The sequence below is a fragment of the Zalophus californianus genome, chromosome 11 (genome assembly GCF_009762305.2).
Source record: "Zalophus californianus isolate mZalCal1 chromosome 11, mZalCal1.pri.v2, whole genome shotgun sequence".
Classification (NCBI taxonomy): domain Eukaryota; kingdom Metazoa; phylum Chordata; class Mammalia; order Carnivora; family Otariidae; genus Zalophus; species Zalophus californianus.
The window spans coordinates 107,307,470-107,321,385 of record NC_045605.1 but is presented as its reverse complement, the minus strand read 5'-3'; the positions used below and the strand labels follow the sequence as shown (position 1 = coordinate 107,321,385).

The 13,916-nt window shown below is 62.1% G+C and overlaps 1 protein-coding gene across 2 annotated transcripts; it reads left to right on the top strand.

Moving 5' to 3' along the window:
• Nucleotides 1-483: 483 nt before the first annotated feature.
• RIN1 (Ras and Rab interactor 1) lies at nt 484-6,777 on the top strand. 2 transcript variants are annotated; one of them, XM_027579519.1, is made up of 10 exons: nt 484-908; nt 1,048-1,228; nt 1,337-1,451; nt 1,551-1,623; nt 1,770-1,861; nt 1,984-2,721; nt 2,938-3,243; nt 3,530-3,661; nt 3,806-3,957; nt 4,887-6,777. In XM_027579519.1, the coding sequence occupies exons 1-10, from the start codon at nt 823-825 to the stop codon at nt 5,358-5,360; spliced, it is 2,349 nt and encodes a 782-aa protein (XP_027435320.1). In that variant the 5' UTR covers nt 484-822; the 3' UTR covers nt 5,361-6,777. The 2 variants fall into 2 exon arrangements, with proteins under 2 accessions (XP_027435320.1, XP_027435321.1); XM_027579520.2 differs by lacking the exon at nt 3,530-3,661 and having other exon boundaries at nt 4,887-6,774.
• The last annotated feature ends 7,139 nt before the right edge of the window (nt 6,778-13,916 follow it).

Here is a 13,916-nt window from a genome sequence, read left to right as displayed (position 1 = left end):
AAGCGCTCCTGAGCCAAGTCTGAAGCAACACGTGGCACAGGCAGACCATGTGTCCTGGGGTGGGGAAGGCAGCTGTGTGCTCCAGGCTGGGAGACTGGGTCACGTCTGCACCTGCCCCAGTCCCTTGGCGGATTGGTAAGGCAGGCTGGCAGGGCCTGCATGCGTAGGAGGCAGCTGGCAGCACCCCGTGTGCTGACGACCTCACAACCAACCCCCCCCCCCGCCCCGTTTAGCGCCGCGTGTTGGAACCACCCCCAGAACCTCAGTTAAGCAAAGGGGTTAGTTTCCATGGAGACAACAGCATCCTTTCTCCATGGCAACCTGAAATCCCAAAACCCAAGTTAGGCTCAGGACTGAGTCATCTGTGACCAGTAGGGGGTGCTCTCCCACCGGGCTGACCCCAGGGCCACGCACAGATGAGCCATTGACCGCAGACTTAAAGGTACCCCGAGGGCCAAACTGGGGCCTGGGGGACCCAGATGGGCCCTGCTTAACCCCTTCCCGCCTGCTTGTGTGGTTTGAGGAGGCCGGTAAGGCTCCGGGATGCACCGTGTGGAGGTGGCGGCCCCACAGCTGGGGCTCTCGGAGGGGCGCTTGCACGGACAGAACCCCTGCCCCCTGACGCTGGGCCCAGGACAGAGAGGAAGCGGGCTCGGCCCGGGCTGAGTGGACACACAAGAGTTAACTGGTGGGGCGTGACAGGGCGAACCGCCCTCAGGAAGTGTTACTCACCGCCGGGAATGTGAGCGCTCTTGCCTCGGGGGCTGGATTCCCTTCCTGAGTCCTGGGAGAAACCGGGAGAAACCAAAGGAGCTCCCAGCCATGGAAACCCCTGGGGAGCCGGGAGCTGGACCTCTCGGAGCCCCCAGCCTGTCCAACTCCGCACCTGGGCGCCCGGAGAGAGGAAAGTTAGTGAAGTTGGAAGGGCAGCCTGGTGGGGCGGGAGAGGTGGCAGAGCAGGGTCCGTCCCAGGGCAGAGGAGGGGGAGAGGGTGAAGGAAGGGTCCCACCCCCTGATCCCTTGCTCAAGTCGGCCGCCCGCCCGCAGGCCAGCCGAGGACCCGCCGTACGACGTGCCCGGGGCCAGTGGGCGGCAGGCGGGCGGGCCCCAGCGGCCTGGGCGCACCGTGAGCCTGCGGGAGCGCTTGCTGCTCACGCGGCCCGTGTGGCTGCAGCTGCGGGCCAACGCCGCGGCCGCACTGCACGTGCTGAGGACTGAGCCCCCGGGGGTGAGTCGTGCCCCTGACCCCGGCACTGGCCGGCGGGGGGCGGTGGGGGTAGAGAGGGAGAGAGGCCGGACACGGAGGTGCCGAGCCTCCGACCCCTGTCCTTTGCAGACGTTCCTGGTGCGGAAATCTAACACTCGCCGGTGCCAAGCCCTGTGCGTGCGGCTGCCCGAGGCCAGCGGCCCCTCCTTTGTCTCCAGCCACTACATCCAGGAGAGCCCTGGGGGTGAGCGGGACTGGCCTGGTTGGGGGGGAGGGGCTGGAAGCCGTCAGGGCCAGGCGCAGGGGTGTTTCCCAGAGAACGACCGCACTTCTCATCCCTCAGGTGTCTCCTTGGAGGGCTCAGAGCTCATGTTCCCAGACCTGATCCAGCTCATCTGCGCCTACTGCCATACCCGGTGAGCCTGGCCACAGGGTGGCTGGTGTCCGTTGGTCCCAGCTCCCTGGGACAGTGTGTCCTCCCAACCCCTGCAGGTCCTGTCAGCCCCCAGAGCCCTGAGCATCCCTCACACCCCTGGCTTTCTGTTTCCCTCTCTGGCCTCAGGGACATCCTTCTCCTCCCACTCCAGCTCCCCAGAGCCATCTGCCAGGCAGCCACCCACAAGGAACTCGAAGCCATCTCCCATCTGGGCATTGGTAAGGGCTCTTCTGCTACCCATTGCACAGATGGACAAGCTGAGGCCAAGAAGGAAAGGGAAGGCACGCGGGCACATGGCACCCTCCCCAAACCTCCCTGAGGCCCCAATTGGTTTCCCTAGAGTTCTGGAGCTCCTCCCTCAACACCAAGGCTCAGCTGGGCCCGTCTGAAGGCCAACTGCTGCCCCGGCTGAAGCCCCGGTCCCCGCAAGAGCTGGACCAGGGCACAGGAGCCGCCCTGTGCTTCTTCAATCCCCTCTTCCCCGGGGACCTGGGCCCCACCAAGCGGGAGAAATTCAAGAGGAGCTTCAAAGTGCGTGTGTCCACGGAGACCTCCAGTCCTCTGTCACCACCTGCCGTGCCACCTCCCCCAGTCCCCGTGCTGCCAGCTGCAGCCCCCAACCAGACAGAAAGCTTGCCCCCTCGCCAGCTTCTGCGAAGGGAGAGCTCAGTGGGGTACCGTGTGCCAGGGGGCGCCAGGCCCAGCCTCCCCCCGCTGCCCTCCCTCCAGGAGGTAGACTGCGGCTCCCCCAGCAGCTCGGAAGAGGAGGGGGTGCCGGGGTCCCGGGGAAGCCCAGCGACCTCCCCCTGCCTGGGCCGCCGGCGGCCCCTGCTTCGGTCCATGAGCGCTGCCTTCTGCTCCCTGCTGGCGCCCGAGCGGAAGGTGGGCCGGGCAGCCGCGGCGCTGACACAGGACCGACACACAGCCGTGGGCCAGCTGGTGCAGGACCTACTGACCCAGGTGCGGGCTGGCCCTGAGCCCCGGGAGCTGCAGGGGGTCCGAGAGGCGCTGAGCCGGGCCCGGGCCATGCTGAGTGCAGAGCTGGGCCCTGAGAAGCTGCTGCCGCCCGAGAGACTGGGTGAGACCCCAGGCCTGGGCTCCACAGGCTCAGCTCGCCTCTCCCCTCCCCTGTTAACTCCAGCTCTTCCCGTTCCCCGCCTCTCTCCCCCTCTTCTCCCGCCTCACCGAGATTCCTCCTCCTCTTCGTCCCTCTCTCTCCCTGACTACACCCCCGTCCCGGGGGCCCCTATTCGCGCCCCAGGTTCCCCTGACCCTGCCCACCTCTCCTCTGCAGAACACATCTTGGAGAAGTCGCTGCATCGCTCCGTGCTCAAGCCTCTCCGGCCCATCCTGGCGGCCCGCCTGCGGCGCCGGCTTTCCACCAATGGCTCCCTGGGCCGCCTGGCCGAAGGCCTCCGCCTGGCCCGGGCCCAGGGCCCTGGAGCCTTCGGGTCCCACGTGAGCCTGCCCTCCCCGGTGGAGATGGAGCAGGTGCGCCAGAAGCTGCTGCAGCTGCTCCGGGCCTACTCTCCCAGCGCCCAGGTCAAGCGGCTCCTGCAGGCTTGCAAGCTGCTCTACACAGCCCTGAGGACCCACGCAGGTACGCCCCCTCCTGCCCCCCTGCCCAGTCAGAGGCAGGCCCCCCAGAGATTCCAGAATGGCACAGCAGGAGGGGGATGGGTCCAACACTCCCATCTCAGAGATGGTGCAACCGAGGCCCAGAGACTAGAGCATCCTCTCCCCAGCCCCTGTCTGTGGTTGCCATAGAGACCACATCACTCCAGGCCCAGCAGGTGGAAGGGAGGGTCACTGTCTGAGACACGGAGTGGACACCCGACCCTAGAGCCCCAGAGGAGTCTGAAGTTTCCTCCTCTACCACCCCCCAGGGGAGGGCGCAGGGGCAGATGAGTTCCTCCCACTGCTAAGCCTTGTCCTGGCCCAGTGCGACCTTCCCGAGCTGCTGCTGGAGGCTGAGTACATGTCGGAGCTGCTGGAGCCCAGCCTGCTCACGGGAGAGGGTGAGGGAGCTCCTCCACGTGCCACCTCCCTGTCTGTGTGGGACTGGGGTGCTTAGGGGCTGCATGGCCCCCAGGAAGTGGTGGGAGGGTGGCCAAGTGTCCCCTACCCCCAGCCTGAGCTGCATTCTTCCCCTTGTGTCCCAGGCGGTTACTACCTGACCAGCCTCTCGGCCAGTCTGGCCCTGCTGAGTGGCCTAGACCAGGCCCACGCCCTCCCCCTGAGCCCCTCACAGGAACTACAGCGCTCCCTCAGCCTCTGGGAGCAGCGCCGCCTGCCTGCCACCCACAGCTCCCAGGTAACAGGGCCTCCACGCCAGCCACCCTGAACCGCCCAACCCCTGGGGCGCGGTGGGGGTGGTGGGGTTCTGGCACCATCCTGCATAGTCCCCTCCTTTTCCTAGTGAGACCTGGCAGGGGAGAGGCTAGTCCTACATCACCCTGTCACAGAAGCAGCACCCTGTGTGGACGTCCAAGTCTAGCTTTTCTCGAGAGGGATCCATGTGCTCTAGGGGCTCAGCCCTGCAGCTTGATAGAAACTCGGAATTAGGACCATTATTATCCCATTTTACAGATGAGGAAACGGAGACATGACATGGAGGGGGAAAGGGACATGGGTGGCAAGCTCCAGCCCCAAATCCTGGCTTCTGGCCCCCAACTGGGGCTCTGCCCTCCCCTGGAGTGAGGCTCCCAGCCTGTGCTCCCCTCACCCTCCTCTCCATTCCAGTCAGGGGACCCTTCCTAGCCTTGGTTAAGAGTTTAGACCCTGTAGCCAGATGCTGGCTTTAAATGCTGGCTCTGCTACTTTCTATTTCCAGGAGCTTGGGCAAGTCACGTAACCTCTTTGTGCCTCGATGTCCTCATCTATAAAATGAGGCAACAGGACTTATCTCCTGGGGTCAATGTGTGGATGAAATGAGTGAATGCAGGACAAGTGCTTAGGGCACGGGGGAAGGTTCCGAGGAGGGTTGTCAGGCTCCAGAGAGCTGCTGGGGCCACCCTTCCTGCCAGCCTGCAGCTCTGACTCACTAGCCAAGGCAGATCTCTCCTTTCCTCAGAGCCCCACTTGCAGCTCCACTTGTCCAAAAAGCTTTCGTCTCTTGGCTGTACCCCTGGATTTATACCACTGCACCCTGTCCCTGCAAAGCCTACCCTGGGACTTCAAGCTTTGCAGCCAGATACAGACCAGGCAGGATTGAGCTCTTGCTTTGCTTCTCCTCCTACACAGCACCTCCTCCGAGTAGCCTACCAGGACCCCAGCAGTGGCTGCACCTCCAAGACCCTGGCTGTGCCCCCAGGGGCCTCGATTGCCACCCTGAACCAGCTCTGTGCCACCAAATTCCGAGTGACTCAGCCTGACACATTTGGCCTCTTCCTGTACAAGGAGCAGGGCTACCACCGCCTGCCCCTTGGAGCCCTGGTCCACAGGCTCCCTGCAACTGGCTACCTTGTCTATCGCAGGGCGGAGCGGCCTGAGACCCAGGGGGCCTCACCTGTGGGCTCACCAGAGGACAGCAGCGGGGAGCTAGAGGCAGGGGGCAGGGAGGAGGAGAAGGGGCGCGGGGGAGATGGGGACATCGAGGTCAAAGCTGGTCCTGGGGACAGCAGGGGAGAGTCTGAGACCATTGCGGAGAGGGCCAGGGGGGCCCCCGCTCAGCCAGGGGGGCCAGAGGCTGAGGGAAGCCGGGCAGCAGAGGAGTAGCAGGAAGTGGTCAGAAGGGTCATTTGGGACAGAAAACTCTGAGCCTGCTGGGAAGGCCTTTCAGAGCTGTCAGCCCCACCCCTCGCAGGCTTCCCCACCCCAGGCCACTCCTGCGTCTGCCATCACCTCCGTCTGACACTTAGCTCTTGTGATCACACCTGCTGGGGTGGTGCCTGGCCTGGCTGCATCTGGAACACTGGAATCAAGTTGAGGGTGTTTGAGGGACCCCAACCATGGGCTCAGGCCCTTTGCCTCTCTCCCTTCCCTCCCTGCTAGAGGCCAGCCAGCCTTCAGTGCTGAGTGTGCCCAGCAGGGGACAACCCCAACAGGAGCCCAGCCTCTGGCAGCCCCTCCCGGCTGGGGTCTTCAAGGCTCTGAAAGGCTTCACCTGCTCCTGGGTGTCGGGAGGATTCAGGGAGCCAACAACGACTCAGAGCCCAGGCCAGCCGTAGCCCAGCTGGAGGACTGGCAGCTCCAGACTTCAGTGTTCTGGAAAGAGAGGGTGCAGTTCTGCCCTGCCTTCTCCCACAAGTCCCCCGGTTTCTCTGCACTGAAGTCTTCTGGACCTCACAAGAGCTTCTCGGCAGGCTGGGCATGGCTTATTACACACCGAGGTTTGGGAAAGTGACTCCTAAGATATCAATCGCACAGCCGGCCATTACAGGTTCCCCGCCCAAACCAGGTGTCAGGCTCCAACTAAGCGCCCTTTATTCTAAACCACCGATAGATTAACCCTAAGGGCCCTTCAGCCCCAAGGCAGGGCCTAGAGCGGGGATCCAATGGAGCGAAGAAAATGCCAATAATGACCACAAGGGGGTGCGCGTGGCCCAGGAAGTGGCCAGTGGGTAATTCCGAGGGGCGTGGGCGTCTGCAGGTCGGCCGTGAGGCAGATGGTCAGAGGCCCCGTGCTCTTGCAGCCGCCGGGCAACCTGGGGTCAGTGCAGGGGCCAGCACCGCCGGCCCTGGCCCTCAGCTCCCTTGGAGTCGGGGACCTGGGTGAAGCAAACTCCGGGGGTATCACTCCCTGGGAAGGAACTGTTCCCTGATGGAAGGAGGACCCCAGCCAGTCTCTGGGGCACTCCCTCAGGTGCTGAGCACAAAGGGACATCAGCCCACATGTGAGACAGACATGACAACTGGAAGGTAGAAATCCTGGACATTGGGATTTCTGACAGTCCAGAGACAGATACCACCAAATTTGGGGGCAGGGCTCCCAAATGTTTCTCTAGGACCACCAGCAGCTCTGACCTCCCCACTTCCACCCCCAGCTCCACGCTTCTTGCTGGTAGGCAGTCTCCCCTTCTGTATGTCTTTCCTCCCTATCCCACCCCCACCCCCCAGGGCCTTGCCCAGCACTGGGCACTGCATAGGCACTCAATAAATGCTGTCCCCTGATTGGAGTTTGATAAATAAGAGTGAAGGGCAGTGAGGTGGGGAGCTGGGAGGTTAAGTGGGGGCCTGGGTTCTGGGAACCAAACACAGGATGTCTCCAGTTCAGTTCCAGAGGAAAACCTAGAACGGTTGCCAGGGGTGCTCAGAGAACCCCGGATGTGGAGCTGGTCTCACGGGAACCGGGACAGGCAGAGGCTTTTGAGCCCCTTCCTGGGGGCCTCTGCAAGCCTCTCCTAACCCCTTGCTGTGCTCAGTCCCAGTTCCAGGCTCTGGGAATTTAGCACCCCCCCCCCCCCAGCAGTGGCTTCTCAGAGCACTGCTGGGCCCTGCCTGCTACTGAGCCTTTTGGTTTTCCTTCTCAAGACATTGTGCTTGGTCAGGGGCCAAGGCCAGGTAACTCAGCAGGATTGAGGGTCACCATCCGGGGGTGGGGACTCCGAGCAGGGCAGGCAATGATAGGCCCATCTAAGTCTGATCTCATCCCCATTTTACAGATGAACAAACAGGCTTGCCCAGGGAAAGTGGCTTAGTACAGGGCAAGGAGCTGGGACACCGGGTTCTGTGGAGCTTCGGGATTCTGCCATCCTCCAAAACAGAAGCGCTCATTTACTCATCCTCTCAGGAATTATCGACTGTGTCCGAACGGACCAAGGACCAAGCAGCCCCAGCCCCAGCCAGAGGGAAACAGGCGTAATCTGGCAAGAACAGCGCGCCCTGTGCATGCGTCGGGATTCGGCGCTGCCCCTCCCTCACGCTGCCTCCCACCTTTGGCCTTCTGGAAGAGGAAGTCACGCGAGAGGTGCCGCACCTTGCCCAGCGCGCAGGGCTGACGAGCAGGGCTGGAAGGCCGGCGTTTGGCTCGCAAGCAGCAGCGAGGTCCCTTCCTCGCTTGGAAATGTTGCTCCCTGTTGCCCCTCACCCCTAGAGGCGCCACAGCTCCCTGTGTGAGTTTATGGTCTGTCTTCCCCACTGGGCCAGAGCCAAGTCTGCCTTGTTCGCCTGTAAATCTCGGGGGCCTAGAACAATACGTGGCCCGGAACTGGCACTTAGTAGATGGATGTGGAATGACTGATTCGGGAAGACGCAGCCTAAACAGTTCCTCCGAGTTCCTGGGGCTGGGGCGGCGCATTCTCCATCGCTGCCGCCAGGGGGCGAGCATGCCCGTTCCCAGGCACATGCCCGGCCCCCTTCTTGCAGGAGGCCACCCAGGAACCCCGGGCACTCGGAGCTCCTACACCCGGCCAGGTGCCAGGGTGCGGAAGCATCCCCGCAGTGGGGCCCTGGGCTCGTCCTGCGAACAGGAGTCCTGCCAACAGAGGTTGGGAAGGAGAGCCGGGAGCCAGGGCCTGTGGAGTGGCCCGAGAGGGGCCCTGGGAGGGGTGGGGAGAAAAGCAGTCGTTGAGACCCACACCACCACCTTCACTCACCGTCAACACAGAGCATTTAACACTCTGCCATGGTCTTGTGACCCATGTTCGCCCCCCTCCAGTTTAACACACAGAAACATCTGGACTCCTGTTTGCACACAGAATTTGTGACATCCGGTAGGCTCCGGTCATGTGTGGAACACCTGGGCACCCCCAGCATTAACAGGAACACTCAGAGTGTTGGGAACACCTGGAGACTGTTAGTCCCTCATGCCCTGCGGGATGGGACACGGTGACACACACACGGGCCCCTCCTCTGAGCCACACTCTGACAGACATCCCCAGATCTGCAAGCTCACAGACGTTCCCTCAACACCCTCCCTGCCTCTCGGGTTCAGAGTGTGACTCGGTGACACACATCCATGGGGACAGGCTGACACAGAGACGTGGTGAGTGCTACACAGGGATTCGGCGACATACACCTACCCGGGTAGCACCGCCAAGTCCCCCCCTCAGACACGGTATGTGGGCTTTCTTCTCACGCTGCACAGGCATAGGAAGTATACACACGCGCACACGCACACACAGGTGCACACACAGGCACATGCGCACACGCACACAGGCGCACACGCACACGTGCGCATACACGCACATACTTTCATACTTCTGATCATGTAGAAGAGGTCCAAGCCCTGATCCCGACTAATCTCACTCCAGCCCCAGCCCATCCCAGCCACACTCAGCCATTCCAGGCCATGGTGGACCCTGGTGGGGGCTGGAAGTTGCTGAGAAGACCCCCGTGGGGGGTGTGGTAACCCCAGTGGCCAGGAAGGAGGCAGAGTCCGGCAGTACTGGGCGGGGAGGCCTGAGCTCATCAGATTCCAGCCTGAGTGATTCACGGGAAGAGCCTGGGGAGGATCTGGGAGGGTGGGGGTAATGACCCAGGGGCTGGGGCTTTGGGGGCCTGGGTGGGCTTCCCACTAGAAAGGATCTTGGGTCCGGAGCAAGCCTCTAGTCTGGGAGGGGGCTTCCTGAAGGGTGGCCCAGCCTGAGGGGTGTCTGCTGGGTCTGGCCCCTGGGAGGGCCTTAGGACAGGAGCTGAGCCCACAGGATGAGACAATCGGCCCCTCCCGCCCTCCCCACCCGGGGCCTGGGCCCCTGACCCCACGCCTTCCCAGCCCCAACAGCTGGGTGTCTTTAGCAGGGGTTAGGCCAAGGGTGGGGGGCAGGGGTGGGGTGACCTTCACGGCCATCTTGGCCCCTTGGGCCCTCAGGCCGGCAGCCGGAGTGGACCCCAGAGGCCCTGAAGGACTGGACCCGGCTGGCCCAGTCAGGGCTGACAGGGTTACAGACCCTGGCTGCCCTGCCAGGCGAGGCCTCTTCCAGAGAGCCAAGAACACACGGCTGTCCCAGCGCCAGGGATGTTTTCCTGCTGAGATGGAGCCCTCTGCTCCTGCCACCTCCTGAGCCCCCTGCCTCCCTGGCTTGGGCTGATGCTCAGAGGACCCGGCTGCTCCTGCAGGGTGACAGGAAGAAAGGATGGGGCTGGAGGCAGGACGGGGGTTGCAGGAAGTGCCTTTCTTGGAACTCTGCACCAAAATAGCCTGTTCTGTCCCAACTCTAGGTCTCAGTGTCCCATGGGGGCGATAAGTGTCACCAAGGAGACCCTCACCAGGGAGGGGCCTGAGCTAACCTTAGTCAGGCTTTGGCTCACCACCCCCCTCCCCTCTCCTACCCCCACTGGCCCCCACCAAGCCTGCCTCAGGCTCTGCTCCACTTTGAAGTCCTAACATAAATATGTCTGCTTGGGTTCCCCTTCCTGGCCTGGTCACAGCCCCCAGACCTGGCTCCCACCCCAGCCAGCCCTGGGGGTGTGTGCCGGGGGAGAGGAGGGAGACCTGGACCACCCAGGGAAGGGGGTGAGCCAGAGATGCTGGAACAGGAATGGGGAGACAGGGGCAGACACCAGAGGCGGACAGGGAAGATATGGAAGTGGGCAGAGAACAGAGAGACAGACCTGAAAAACCAACAAGGTGACAATCCTGGGGACAGGAGAGGAGACAGAGAGACCCCAGAGAGTGACAGGAGCGCTGGAGACGCCTGACAGCAGAGAGGGAAGAGAGAGGCCGAGAAACAGTGCGAGGGACAGTGAGACCCCAGAGATCCCTGGGGCAGCGAGGGGGCAGGAAAAGAAGGGAAAGTTCCAGGGTGCAGGTGGAGACGGGGGTGACACTGGGGGAGCAGAGGGAAGGACACAGGGGCTAACGGGGTTCCCAGCATAACAGGATTTGCAGTGCCGAGACCAGGAGAGTCCCCAGCAAACTGGGACAAGTTGGTCACCCTCGCTGGCAGGCTTCTGGCAGATGCCTCAGGGACCACAGAGTCCCCACCCTCACAGCCAAAGAGCAGCAGAGGAAGGACAGGAACAGCAAAGGTCCCAGCTGTCCCCTCCTGGGATCCCCAGACTCAGGTAGTCCCTGCTCTGCCTCCACTCTGTGACCCGGGGCAAAGCCTTGTCCCTCTCTGAGCTGAGAGGACACTGAGCAGAGCGGCAGGGCTGGGCCCTTCTAGGTCTGCGGTGGGCTCCAGGACGGCCATCCTTGTGGGCAGATGTGGCCAGATGTTCAGGCCAGGCATCTGCCAGGAGAGGGACTGGGCCCCCAGCTGTGCCCAGGCTGGGCGATCCAGGGGAGCCCTGTGTTTCTCCCCTCACAGCTGTGGGCGCAGGTGTGGGCCTGTGGGGACACACACGCATCACCCAGCTGCGTGGACCCTCAGCAATGCCAGCCCCGGGCAAGCACACACACTCACATGCACACGGGCGTGTACAGACACCCAGGTACACCCACCAGCACACCCCGTCTCTCTCCGCATGGACGCCACCCCCCAGCCCCCTCCAGCTGTCAGAATCCCTTACCCCCAGGGACCAGGCCTGGACATACCCCTCCTTCCCGGGCCCCACCTCCCCCCAAGCCTCTCCTCCTCCCACCCTGTCCAGTCCCCAGCACCCCCCCTTCCTGCGGTCTCTCCCATCCAGAAGCACACAGGGTGCGGCACCAGCACGTGGGGAGGGGAAGGAGGCCAAAATGGCTGCCCTCCCCACTTCTGCCCTGGGACCTCTCCCACGTCCCCTCCTGCAGCTCCCACCCAAGACCAGGCGCCTCCTGCCCACCAGTTGGCCCTTCCTCCTGAACAGCCTGAAGGCTGGGGTGGTTTGGGAAGGATTTAGAAATGGAGGGAGGTGGGGGGATGGGGACAAAAGACAAAGGAGGGAAGGAGGTGATTTGTACACAAAGCAATGTGCTGGCTCAGCAGGAGGCTGTGGCAAGGCTCTAGGACGCCTGCCCAGGGGGCGCCCCCCAATCATACTCAACCCCCCCATCCTGGCTGTTACACTGGGCTCTCTTCAGGCCAACCCCTCTGCAGGCCGCATTCACCCCCACCCCCACGGGCCCACACATTGCATCCAAAACCACTGTCTGGCCTGTCCCAGTAGCTGGAAGACAAGGCTCCTTCTGGGAAAGTGGGCTTCCGTTCTCAAGGCCGTCTTGAGGTGAGCTCTCGCCATAAGGGCCACGGTCAGAGCAGAGAACTCCAGCCTCCTAACCCACACTGGGAGCAGAGCTTGGTGTCCCAAGCTGTCTCCAGCCCTGCTAGGAAGACACCATGGCCTCGGGTCCCAACCAAGAAGACAGATTGGGGTACCAAGGAAGCATCACACATGATCCCTGCCAGTGGTAGTCCGAGCGGTCCTGCCCTCCTGGACCACACTCCTACCGATCCCGAGTCGCATCCTGAGCCCACCATCCATCGTGGTGTGGCGCATTATGAATTAGCACTTCTGCCTGAATCCCTGTGACCAGCCATGCCTCTCAACATCTTCTCTCGTCCGCACACCGTACACTTAGCCATCTATCCATCCATCTACTTACTCCTTCCTCCATCCATCCATTATCCCCGGCATCCACCCATTCTCCTACCTCACCGCCCTTCCGCCCACGTGCACATTCCTGCGTTCACCCATCTATCCATCCACCCACCCATCATCCAAGCATTTACTGCATTCTTTAGCATCTTCTCTGCGCTAAGGGGGAAGCAAGATGAGTCAGGCTGAATGGGACTGGCAGAAAGAGTAAGACCGCAACCAGCCCCTCTCTGTCCCCTCACCCCCAGATCCCTGATGCTGTGCCACTGCTTCCCCATCCTGACTAGGGTAGGAAGTTCCTAGGCTACCTCGACTCCATCTCTCCCAACCTGGATGGAAGCAGGGGAATGCTAGGCACCCAGGTGCAGCTCCAAGCCGCATTCTCCACCCACAAAATCCTTAGTTTTGTTGGGGTCAGAGGTGCCCCCGCTCATCTCTACCCCCACCCCCTCCTGGCTCAGCAGTCCCTCTACTTGCAAGTCAGCCCAGCCAGACCATCTGGAATTTGGCCTTTGACCCTCTTCCTCCTGCTTCTCTTGCCTGCCCCCCAACCCCTCACTCCAACTGAGGCTGGAGTCCTGACCTCTGATCTGACCTGCCTACTCGCCAGACGGCTTGCAGCCTCCCCTCAGACGCCCCAGCACGGGCCATTGCCCGAATCATGACTGGGCCCGCCACACCCTTGGATCAGGCTCTGGCCAGCCCCTAAGGAGCCTCCAGAGGCTGCCTCCCCCAGCCCGGCCCGCCCTGCTGCCCGGCTCTCCAGCCAGCTCCCTCCCCTCTCCCAGACTATTGCAACAACCTCCAGTCCCCCCTCCACCCACCACACACCAGCCACAGGGAACTCCCATCATACCTCTTCTCCAGGGCCCCCGCGATGGAGGCCAGTCTTTTAGGGGTAGTTTACCTTCCAAGCCAGGCCCCTACGCCCTTTCTGACATTCCCTCTTCACTATTTACGGTCTCTCCAGACGTCCCTCACTCCAGGGGAGTCCTCTGTATTCTCCAAAGGCATCTTGAGCTCCCCCACCTCAGGGCTCTGTCCAGGCTGTGCCTTCTTGCTGCCACGCCTTCCCCCATCCTCACTTCCTGAGGCCATGCCCAGGTCTCAGACAGGGCTTGACGGCTCCTCAGGGCACCGCAGCAAAAAGAGAATTGGAACGGAAGTCAGGCAGCCTTGATTCTAGATCCAGCCCTGCCACAGACTAGCTCGGAGACTCCCTGGGCCTCAGCGTCCCTACCTGCAAAAAGGTTTGCTGATTTCCAGGGATCTCCCAGTTCTGAAATGGTCTGACTTCTGGGGAAGGCTGGGCAGGTGTGAGGAGCAGGTGGGCTTTGGCTCCAGATAGCATCCTGGATTCCCCCAGCATGGCCCTGGGCCAGGTTCTTCATTTATCTGAGTCTTATTCATTCATTCATTTGACAGACCCTACTGAGCAACATCGATGGGCCAGGAACTTTCAAGGGTCTGGAGATACAGTAGGGAACAAGACAATGATGCTGCCCTCATGGAGGCCATAGTCTCCTAGGGCAAGAGTTCTTCAGCGGGGGGGGCATAACATTCAGCAGTGTCTGGAGACGTTTTTGATTGTCCCAACTGGAGGGATGCTACTGGCCTCTAGGTAGAAGCCAGGCATACTTGTAAACATCTTACAATGCACAATGCAGTCTGTACAAGAGGTAGATGCGGACCTGGTAAGTTTCACATACAGCTGAAGCCAGAGTACTTGGAGCAGAGGAGTGAGTGGGAGTGGGGTAAGAAGTTTGGGGGCAGACCACATCAGCCTGGAGGCCATGGCCAAGATGTTGGCCCATCTTCTGAGTGAGATGGGGGCCCAGAGGGTTCTGAGCAGGGGAGTGACCAGATCTGTCT